This window comes from Cetorhinus maximus, chromosome 2 (genome assembly GCF_964194155.1).
Source record: "Cetorhinus maximus chromosome 2, sCetMax3.hap1.1, whole genome shotgun sequence".
In the NCBI taxonomy this organism is placed as follows: Eukaryota; Metazoa; Chordata; class Chondrichthyes; order Lamniformes; family Cetorhinidae; genus Cetorhinus; species Cetorhinus maximus.
Window position 1 is genome coordinate 61099148 of NC_135880.1, and position 12049 is coordinate 61111196.

General features: G+C 43.5%; 1 protein-coding gene across 9 annotated transcripts in view; it reads right to left on the minus strand.

Moving 5' to 3' along the window:
• The window catches only part of arb2a (ARB2 cotranscriptional regulator A), a 918141-nt gene that overhangs the window by 565566 nt on the left and 340526 nt on the right, over window positions 1–12049 (minus strand). For 8 of the 9 annotated variants that reach the window (XR_013579777.1, XM_078565142.1, XM_078565110.1 and 5 more), the window contains one exon: window positions 10115–10234. The exons of the other annotated variant lie outside the window; for it this stretch is intronic. Coding sequence is in view for 7 of the 8 variants with exons in the window: in XM_078565142.1 (XP_078421268.1) it covers window positions 10115–10234 (120 nt within the window). In the remaining variant the exon portion in view is untranslated. The remainder of the gene's footprint in view (window positions 1–10114; window positions 10235–12049) is intronic. 9 annotated transcript variants of the gene reach the window in all.

Here is a 12049-nt window from a genome sequence, read left to right on the forward strand (position 1 = left end):
CCATGAACTTCTTCCAGTTGGGACTCATTCAAGCAGGTCATCTCCAAAACTTCGCAGTTTCCATCTACTATTGTAGAAGGGAAGCAACTGATGCTCTATATGCAAAGAGAGAGAATCCTCTCTCGTTTCAGATAGAAGCAGATGGAGAATGTATGTAGATTTGTCAGGATAGTGGGCTTCCAATGGCATAGACTTCCAGTTAATGCACACACACTGCTTTACAAGAACCACATCTGAATCCCGAGATGTACCATAACTGCAAAGTGTTTTACTCTCTCAATGTGCAGCTGGTGTGTGACGATGCTCAGCGCCTCATGCAAATCAATGCCTGCATGTGGCAGCAGTCATGATGCCTTTATTCTGTGCCAGTACACTGTGTCATCAGCATCTGAACAACACAACGAGAGAACAGAGGGTGGTTATTGGGTGACAAGGGCTATCCACTGACCACCTGGCTCATGGCTCCGTTGTGCGACCAATGCACATATGAACAGCATGTGTATAATGATAGCCAAAGCACAAAATGCCATCGAACAGACCTTTGGGGTGTTCAAGCAATGCTTCTATTGCCTGGACAGCTCTAAAGGAACCCTGAAATACTTTCCAGATTGTGTGTCATGTTTCGTTGGTCCGCTGCACCATGCACCATCGCTGCATCATGAGGGCACGACACTGACCTTGGAAGGCCCAGATTTGGACTGCAGCACCACGGCAAAAGCGGCAGCAGCAGGTGCACTAGTGCAATGGCAGTATGTGAGGACATATGCTGTTATTCTGAGAAAAGACAGCAAATTTGTGCTCCGTAGAACCTTTGTTGCTCCTGGGGAGTGCCTAAGCAATCCTAATAATGTCTTGGAGGAAAATTTGAAGGAGTGCTGTAAGACCCTGCAAGTCTATTTGTGCACTGGCATCTGTGGCCATAACAGTAGCAAACTGAGCCTGCATGCCAGCACTCAGGGATTGGGTGGATTCTGCTTGTGCTGCAATGAAAGCTGAGCCATCAGCCAACAGATGCTGCATCATGATTGGGTCCACAAATCTGCTAATGGAGCTGGCCATCACCTCCATGGTGGAAAGGATAGGCTTCAAGCTCTGTGCAAAGGCATATGCAAGGTTGATGCTGAATTCTTTACATTAAAAAACAAAAACCTTTAGAAAAAAAAAATTCACCAATTGCTCACTACGGAAGTACGAGTAATGTTAGATTAAAAGAGGCTTATACTGTTGCAAAGAATGGGAAGAATAACAATAAGCCTGAAGATTGGGTGAGTTTGAGAAACCAGCAAAGGGCTATAAAAAGTTGATGAAAAAAGAAAAAGGAAATGGCAGAGGTGTTGAACAAATATCTTGGCCTGGATTTTTGCTCTTGAGACAGGTGTGCTGAGCTGGGAAATATGCACCCGCCTCAGGGGAAAGTGCCCCGAATGGCGGGATCTTCGCTCCGGGGGAGGAGGGACATGGTGCGGGATGGACAGGATGGAGTCGGCCCCAGGTGCAGATTGGAGGCAGCCATAGGGGTATCTTGACCTTCCTTGCAAGAAGACTGGGACACAAGAATAAGGAAGTCTTACTGCAATTGTGCAGGGCTTTGGTGAGACCACACCTGGTGTAAGATGCACAGTTTTGATCTCCATATCTAAGGATATACTTGCATTAGAGGCAGTACAGTGAAGATTCACAAGATTGGTTCCTGGGATGAGAAGGTTGTCCTGTGATGAGAGGCTGAGTAAATTTAGTCTATACTCCAGGAGTTTAGAAGAATGAGAGATGCTTTCATTGAAACATACAAGGGTTAAAGGGAGTTACCTTGGCAAGGGTGGTGAAATTTCAGACAGGTTGGGGGTGGGCATGTAGGTAGCTGGAAGGCCACCTGCTGGATTTTATGTGCTCCTTCACCTTCAAACCTGCTACTGGGGAGCTTAAAAATCAGCCCAGTGTTTCATTATTATCAGTCCCTTCTTCCCGTTGTGCAATGCAGTTTTCATTGCAGAAAAAAATAGGCCCATGCTTAGCTTGTAAATCAGAAAAGATTGTGGGATGAGGGGGAATTGGGATCTGAAAAGAAGGATTAAATTGGAGCATAAAGTCATCTTTGATGTTTTCAGCCTTGCCGTTGGCCACACCTCAAACCTGGCCACTCCGATGATGCCCTCCAAGGAAGTGAGGAAATGCAACTGTGTCTGTCTCCCACTAGCTAGTTGCTCCTGTATGTGTTGTACCCACCTTATTCTGCAAGACCGAAGGAAGTGTGTCAGTTAGTGTGGTGCAATCTGTATGTCATGGTTGAATAGCATGGCAATGTGTGCAAGCTGTGAGATGTGGGTTTAATTCTTGCAGCAATGCTAAATGTGTGAAGGTGAGGTGAAAATATGAATATGAAGTATAAAAACAAAAATTGCTGGAAAAACTCAGCAGGTCTGACAGCATCTGTGGTGAGAAAGACAGAGCTTATGTTTCGAGTCCAGATGACTCTTCTTCAGAACTAAAGAGAAGTAGAAATGTGGTAAAATATGTACAGTTTAAGGGGGGGTGGGACAGATGAAGCTGGATTGGAGACCAGTGATAGGTGGAGGCAAAGGAGATCTAACAAGATCTATCTCTAAGCTGTCCTTGCCCCCAGTTTCATTTTATTCTTCGTCTCATCTGGTGCCTTAACAAGGTACCCCATGCCCACTAGGGCCATCTGTCACTTGCTCATCCTGCTTTCCACTCTTAATGTCACCATTAGCACCTCCTTTAGCCAATATCACCACTATCAACACCCCTTTGACCATTTGTTTATGACATCTCTTGCAATCTCTCCTTTGCCTCCAACTATCACTGGCTTTCTATCCAGCTTCATATGTCCCACCTCCCTTAAACAGTATATATTTCACCACATTTCTACTTCTCTTTAGTTCTGAAGAAGAGTCATCTGGGCTCGAAACGTAAACTCTGTCTTTCTCTCCACAGATGCTATCAGACCTGCTGTGCTTTTCCAGCAATTTTTGTTTTTGTTTCAGATTTCCAGCATCCTCAGTATTTTGCTTTTATCTTATATGAATATGATGTATGATTGGTGATTGATAGAGATTGTTGGTTGGTGAGAGATGGGGTTATGGTGCATTGAAGAGGGATATGGCATTTGAAGATGCATTTTCTGGCCTTGATAACTTGAGTGAGGTCATTGAACTTCTTTCAGGATTGCATCCAGGTCCTTTTAGCTACATTGCTGGCATTGGCCTGCATGACTATCTCCTCCCACTGCCATCTGAGAGTTTGTCTGGAGGCCTTTCTGGCTCCCAATGGATATAGGACCTCTCTGCCTCTTGCATCAAGGCCTTCAGTTCTGCATCAGACAACCTTGGAATGCTCGTGTTGCCATGCTATTTCATTCCTGTGTCTTTGCCTGGCCAAACTGACTTATACAATGACTTCCATCATCTGCTCCAGTCAAACTGCAGCTCTCCTTTAAGAGGTGCATGCTGGCTTTAAGTAGCGCTGGCTATCTTTAACTCATGCTAGTCTCTCTTGATTTTGTGATCCCATGCAGCAACTCAACAGCACGCTTAGTCCCAGCTGCATGTTGCAATCATTTAAATGAGCAGACAGCACAAAGTTTGCATGCTGCCTTTATGGGAAGCAATGGGCATGCATTTATCATGCATCATGAATCGTGATAATCCTGCCCAATTTTGCCAAAATACTGTCCGAGATAAGCACACACACTTCTGGATCAAATCATGTCAGGCGCTATATTGGTGAGGGTGTTTGCTCAAGTGCAGTGAACACCTCTCAAAAATATGTGGAGTAGGCAGATCATGCTGTCAATCAGCAAGCAACACTGATTTGGTGCCATCACTTCCATTTTGGAGCACAATGCTCCACAGCTGAACATGTGTTCAGCAGCAGAAAGAAATCCTGTGCTATTTAAATGGATCATCAACTACTTGAAGATGAGTGGCTGGTTGATTTTTTTCTGACTCTAATTCTGACTTTGATTCTCGAAGAGTTTGGTGCTTTCTGTAGTTGCACAAGTCCACAGGGAGCGGTGTGGCAAGTGCTGAAAGACTTTTTGATGATTTCAAGCTGCTGCATAAATCTGTTGCTTCCAGACATGAGTGCACAAGAAGGTAGAGGGTGCAATGGAGCATATGAATATCAGGTATCTATCCGGATAGAGATTTTTGATGGGTAAGTGATGAGGGTGTGGTGAATTGAGCAGTGTCTGAGGCTAGTGGTGCAATTGGTTAAATAAAACTTCTTAAGATATGTTCACTGACCTTGACTACTCATGAGGCCACTAAACTTACAGGACAGCTACCAGTTTCTTGTTGTCTGATTCTTGCTCTTGACCTCCATAGCTGTCTGCTCTCACTGCCTTCTGAGCGTGTGTCCGGAAAGCCCCCTGCAGATATAGCACATCTTTCCTACATTTCACCTCCTCTACCAGGGTCTCGGGTTCAGCACCTGAAAACCTTGGAGCCCACACTCTCCCATGTTGTGCCAATCTTCTGTCTTTCTCAGAATCACTTGTAGAACAACCTCCAGCATCTGCTGCAGCTACAATGCACCATGTTTTAAGAGGCACAGACTGGCTGTAGGTGGTGCAGGTAAGCTTTAACTGGTGCTAACCTCTTTTAATTTTGGGCCCCCTGCTGAAGTGTGTAGCCACTGAACAGCATGATTAGTGCCTGCTAAACCCTGCAATGATGTTAATCAACAGACAGTGTGCTGCTTGCATCACATTTAACAAGTATGGGTTAATTACTCATCGTAATCGCTGCACCCGTTTCAGGGTCTATTAAATTTAGCCCCCAATATCTTTGATGTATTTTTTGCCTAAAGTAGCTTCCAAAACAAATTAATCATTAATAATTTAGGATGATATATTTAGGCTGATATGATTATAAAATGCCACATATTTTTCATTCTGCAATTTTCCAAAATAGACATGATGTTATGAGTGACTTTTTTGTCATTGAACTTGATTGAAATGGCACATAGTGCATGTTGTTCACCAAGCAAATGTTGCTCCCAGGTATCGAGTATGGAGCCTGCAGCCCTGGCATGTGGTAGTGGTTCATCTTTGGTAGGCTAGTTGAAGCAGCGTTGGATCAAAGCCTCCCGGGTGCCCCTGCCTCCTTGGAGGTTGCCCAGGTCAGCGTCTATCCGCTCAGCATTCTCCTGTGCGTGCTCGTCCTCGGACTCACTACTGGACTCATCATCTGCTGCCAGAGCAGCTATGTCCTGATCTTCTTCCTCACTGTGTACCCCCTTTCCAGCGCCAGATTGTGGAGAGCGCAGCATGCAACCACTCTCAGTGACACACGATCTGGGGGGTATTGCAGTGCACCCCCTGAACAGTCCAGGCATCGGAAGCGCATCTTGAGAAGACCGATGATTCTCTCTGCCACCACCCTTGTGGAGGCATGGCTCCTATTGTACTGCTGCTCAGCCTCTGTTCTTGGGTGGCGGAGAGCTGTCATGAACCACCTTTTGAGGGGATAGCCCTTGTCGCCCAGCAGCCATCCATCCAGCCGGGCTGGAGCACTGAAGAGCTTCGGCACCTGGGAGTGTCTCAGGATGTAAGCGTCATAGGAGCTGCCTGGGTACCTTGCACAGACTTGCAGAATCTGCATCCTATGGTCATACATTATCTGCATGTTCACAGAGTGGAATCCCTTCCTGTTGACGAAGGCATGTGGTTGACCTGCTGGCACCTTGATGGCCATGTGTGCAGTCTATTGCACCCTGGATGCGGGGGATCCCAGCAATCGCAGCAAAGCCTCTGGCTCGCTCTGCCTGGCTGGCCTTGTCTGTGCGGTTGTGAATGAAAGTCAATGCATGCCTGCACAGAGCGTCTGTCACCAGCTTGACACCGTGCACAGCTGATTGGGAGACTCCACAAAGATCACCCACTGACCCCTGGAAAGAGCCGGAGACATAGAAGTTGAGGGCCACAGTGACCTTCAGCGCTACTCGCATGGGGTGTCCACCCACACAGTTGGAGCTGATCTCAGGGCCGATCATCTGACAGAGATTGATCATCTTGAAAGGCGGCACATCCTTCGGCATTGCACCTCTGACATATTGAGGTAGCTGCATCACCGCCTATAAATCCTAGCAGCAGGATAGTGCCATCTTCTGCAGCCCCTTCCGCCTTGGACTTCCTGTTGGGCCTGCGCCCCTTGCGCCAGCGCCTGTCCTCCCACAGGTGGCTCCCCTGGAAGCCGAATGTGGGCTCCTGGCCTCCTCCCCCTTCTGCCCCTCTCTTCCTGAGAGGAGGAGGTCCTCCAGTGGTGACCACAATCCCCATTCCCAGAGTGAGTGAAGGCTGTCTGATACCCGGAAGGCCCCAAGTGTCATGGCTCCTCCGGAGTCCTGAACTGAAGCCTGTTATTTCTGTCAACTGAAGCCTGTTATTTCTGTCAAAGCAGCTCTGAAACGAAATGGAGTTGTCTTGTTCACACAAGCAAGTAGCAGTAAGTAATAATCTAAAGTTCTAACGACTCGTATTAGCGAGCCCACTCACCCCTCTTACCCCTACTGTGGATGAGGTTTTTGAAAATGTGTTCTACCCGCCTGCCCGTTGTGCCCATGCAACATCCTGGAAATTGCACAAGCTGCGCAAAATCGATTTCAATTGCTGCCTCAAGGGCCTTAACTGGCCCGTTAATTAATGGCGGAATCGCCTCCGAACTCATAGCGCACCCAGTTTCCAAAATATTGCCATGGCGTACGGTGACATCGGGACGCACGCCCAATGTCATCGCGCGTTATTTTACATGCATGTGTGTCAGGCCTGCCCCTGCACGCCAACTATAAAATTCTGCCCATGAGGTTTCCAGGTAAAATGGATGTGAAGCCAACCGCCCAAAAAAGTAATTTGCTTCCCAGGATAAATGACATGTTTCTGGTGTCTTGAAAATGCAGCTAAAACTGCAATAACACATGAAATGTTAAAACATCACTGGCCTTTAAGAAAATTACAGAAATATATGTTTATAACTATAAAGTATCTATGTAAATGATTACTTCCAAAATTTTGATTTTTAAAAAAAAATTAACTGATTCCTGACAACAAATGGAGTGTAAAATTTCATTTTCAAGGACCTACAGCTTCTAAATATTTTACAATAGTTGAAGAACTGAAGTACACCACAAAAAAGACCTCTTTGAGTTACAGAGTGTGTATTGAAGGGAAAGAGACATACTGTCCTAAAATGATTAATTGTGGCACCCATTAATTTGAAGACATAATGATACATCAATGTCAGCTTTTTTTTAAGTTCTGGTTTCTTTGTGACAGATATTAGATGTGCCTGTGGATGCATTATGTCATGCCATTCATGCATTCAGCCCCTGCACTGCAAGAAGTCTTGAGAACTTGTTCCTCCCACTACCCTCTTTTCCTGAAAAAAACATCTTTATAACTTCTCATTTACTTGTTACTTCCTGAACCAAGACCAGAATGCCTTGTGGAAGACTTTAGCCCAGCCTGGGATAAATTCACAGGCTCAGGGCCATCTTCACCCTGTAGCCCCAAGGTCAGATGTCAAGCCTTGCTCTGAGACATCTGGATGCATTATAGTAAAGAACAAAAGTGGAAAAAATATCCACCAGTGTGATGAGAGACATAGACAGAAAGAATGTCAAACTGGTCATCCACTGCCCTTCATTTCAGTCTTTAGGTGGAAAGACTTTGTAATTGTTTAGTCTGAGGACAAACACCATTTACCATATCCATAGGCAACACCAATACTTCACTGACTAAAGGTCAATCATCTCACTTTCCATTTCAAAATTGCAATACGATTTTAATTCAGTTCCTAGGAAATTTTCAAAAATTTATTGCCAAGTCCAAAAAAATACAAATTTAAAATTTTACTAAACATCTATTGTGTTCTCACCATGCAAAATAGCATGTTTAAACTTGAGGATTCATATGAATTTGTATTTAATTTTGAATCATTGTAAAACAGTATTCCAATATTCTTTTTTGGCAGTGAAGTTAAATACAAGTTCCCATCAATTCTGCCTTTCATTCCTGTCTTTGATGTAGTGTGCAGTACACTCATGTTAAAGTTTCATAATTTTTCCTTTGCCTATGCAATGCTGAATTGACCCCAAAATTTAGTTATGACATAGAACAAACTTTATTTTCATCTGCTTGAGACACTGATATATTTATCACCCTATAGTTTGCTTATAACATTGCAGATTATTGCAACAGGATCACGGAAGAAAAATCTCAGAACTATTGTACTTTATTAAAAATATATTTTTGATTTTATCTTTAATAAAAAAAATTATTAAAAAAACTTTCCTCAGTTTAGCAAATTTATTCAGTGAGCAGCTGAACCACACAGATTAAAAAATTCCAGTTTGTGTTGAGTTAACTGACCTTAGCAGCGCTAGCAATACTTATTTAGACAAGAAAAAGTTAAGCCAGTTCTCTCATTCCTGATTATTATTCCCTAACCATGCTGAAAATGTGCATCATAGACGTCTGGTGCAGACAGGATCAGGGTCTACCATTTTCCCCGTGGTAGAATAGCCTGTGATGTATCACGGTCAAGAATCATACATGAATAATGGTACCAGTGGAGTCTACAACATTGAAACAGCCCATTCTGCCCAACCGATCTTTGCCGGCATTTATGTAGGAACCTTTTTCCAATCTTCTTCTGGCTCCATCAAAGTATTCTCTCTCATGTGCTTATCTAGCTTCCCCTTAAATGCATCTATGCTATTTGCCTTAAACTAATCCCTGTGGTAGCACAATCCATGTTCTTACCATTCTTTGGGTAAAGAAGTTTCTCCTGAATTCCTACTGAATTCATTCATGACCATCTTATATTTATGATCTCTAGCTTTGGACTGTTGTACAAGTGTAAACTTTTTCTCTATTCCTACCCTATTAAACCCTTTGATAATCTTAAAGACCTTGATCAGGTTACCCCCTCAGGTTTCTGAGAGAATAGAGGCCCAGCCTGTTCAGGTTTTCTTGATATGTATAACCTCCCAGATCTGGTATCATTTTAATGATATTTTTTGCTCCTTCTCCAATGCCCCTCTATCTATTTTGAAATACAGAGGCCAGAACTTGCACAGCACTCAAAAGTATGATCTAATTAAGCTTCTATGCAACTGCAACAGAACTTCACTGCTCTTCAATCCTATCGCTCTAAAAATAATCCCCAGGGCTTTTTGACTTTTTTATGGCGCTATTAACCTGCTTTGTTACTCTTAGTCATTTGTGTATCTGTACTCCTAGATTTCTTTGCTCCTGTACCTTATTTGGACTCTTATTATCGAAGCAGTATGTGGCCTCCTTTTCTTGCTACTAAGACACAGAACCTCACATTTAGCTACACTGAAGTTTATTTGCCAATTATGTGCCCAATTGGAACTGTACTGCATAAAAAATCATTGGTGCCAGGAGAGGAGAAGTTTGGCAGTGAAAAAAAATGGGCAAGAAAAAGAAAGACCATAGAACTTTCTCAAAACCATGGCAAATTCTTTCTACAAAATACGATAAGGATGAATCAAATATTGGGTCTTGTCCAAATAAATTATTTTTAAAATGCCCATTTTTTGTTTGATGGAGAAGGTATTACAATATTGTTTTCAATGACATTATCCCTGTCTTTTTTCCAATTTTCCCATTGTAACCCATACAATAATGTTTTATCATCTATGGCAGAAATCCAACTGTTTCCCAGTTTACATTAAACTGCCCATTAATCTCTAAATAATCTCCATTCTAATCAAAGAATAATTAACATTTTCATCCAAAGAAGACAGAAAACAAATAGTAAGGAACATTAAAACCACATTCACTTAGCAAACCTGTTTTAGCTATTATACACCTATTTTGGCATTAAGGATTATACTGCAAAAAGAAACCACATAAATGCATTTGCCCATGTCCAGTGTTTTGGTGATGAAAACACAAAAAAAAATTAGGATTAAAACGCAGGTTTGTTGATATCTTGAAAATTTAGGCATAAAAATCACTTTTACATTGTTTAATTGAGCAAGAAGTACAGTATGCTTAGGCTATCTCAAGTCTGCAATAAAAAAAAGCATCATATTTGGTCCCATCTGGCAGCGAAAACAAAGTACTTACTAACTCCACAAACACCAAGCCACCGTAACTGTGGGCAACAAATACTACATTCTTGGCAGAAGATCGAGAAATGAAGTGATCCCAGACATAGAGTGTGTGTTCTTCTGGAGTGCCGTTATCCTGCAAAAGGAATGGAGAAAAAAAGACAATAAAGAATGCAAATCCAAGTTGAAGAATCATGCTACTTACTGGTGAATGAGTGTTGAATGAGAGCGTATGTTTCTTGAAAAAAATTATTTTTTGGCTATAATTTAAATTAAATGAGATAGATTTTAAGCCACTCTAGAGGCATCTTAAAGTAGCTACCAACAATAAATATTTATAGACTTATAAAACCTTCCAGCACAGAAGGAGACTATTCATTCCACCATGACTGTGCCAGCTTTCTAAGTACAATATACAATACAATACAATCTCTTGCCCTTACATCATACTCTGAACAAAAACACATATTTATCCATTTCCTTTAAAAAGATATTAATCAATTATGTTTTCACAGTTAACAACTGTCTGCTTAAAAAGACTTCCAAACTTCTCGCTTCACTCTTTTGGTAATAAACTATTCCCAGTGTTTACAGATTAACTGACCAGGAGATGGGGCTGAATAATACGCTACGGTGCAGCGGACAGGAACTGCACCCGGAAGTGGGCAGCCTTCCAACTTCCAGGTCTGCCAAATAAAACGGCAAATAGGCTAATTGGGAGTGGAGGGCGGGTTGAGGGGCAAAGGAAGCGGGGGTTCTGCCCAATCAGTCCGGGAGGGTGGGGTGTCCAGCATCAGAGGTCGGTGGCCGTGACACAGAACGATGTCACGGTCGGTCATTTAAAGGGCCATCTGGCACAGGGCAGAACCAGGTGACCCAGCAAATGTGTTCCAATAGAATGATACTTCAGCATTTTTGACCTGGAGATATTTACAGGCCTTTCAGGTAATTGTGCATCTCTTTAAGCTTTCTCTGAAATGTCCCATTGTTTGCTACAGATCACAGGTGGCATTAAACTTGTGGATTAACAAGGTTTCATGATCATAGCATAGAGAAGTGGTCTAGTTATTGCATGTTTCCATTCGGAGATGTCCAAGGTAAGGGGGCGAGGGGAGAGTCAGGGAAGAAGGGTCAAAGCAGCCCCTTGATTTGACAAGGACTCTCTGCATGCCCTCCTCCTGGCTGTGTCCAGCCGACGCAAGCTACTAATGCCAGCTGACAAGAAGAGGAGACTTCTGTCTGTAAGATGTGCAGCCTGGGAGGAGGTTGCTTCTGAGGTCAGCAGTGTTGGCCAGGTGAGGCGCACATGGACGCAATGCCAGAAGAGGCTCAATGACCCCCTGAGGTTGGCCAGGGTAAGTTTTCAGTTTCTGTATTCTTGTGCCAGGAAGCTACAGGCGTGAATGCTGGGGGCATGTGCATTTATCAAGGCAGCATGATGCAACAAAGACAATGGTGTTAGTGCCAATGTCTGTATACACTTATCGCTTTGGTCCAGGTGGAAGGTGCAGGGCTGGGAGACTGTGCAGATGAGGAAGGTGGACAGCATCTTGCTGCCAAGCATTGTGCTGATCACGTGTAGGCAGGATGACATGAAATAACCTAACAGGGTCAGTGATTGCGAAGTTGCACCAGTTTTCAGGAGAACGTAACCATAATGCATAATTATGATTATGACCATAAAGAGAGGCCGAACTGGAAGGGGTGTTCCAGACCTGGTGATTCTGATGCCGTTCGAGGAGGAAGTTCTCATGCTCTCTGCGTCCATGACCTCCAGGTCGATTGGCAGAGGCAGGATTGAAGGAAGGCACGGATCTGGTAAGATTGCAAATGGCTGAAACTGGGAGAAAGTGGGGTAGGAAAAGTGGGAAGTAGGAAAAGTACGATTGATGTCTGGCAGGATTGAATTAAAGACATAAATCTTGGCCTGAGGCTAAAATCCAGGGCAGCT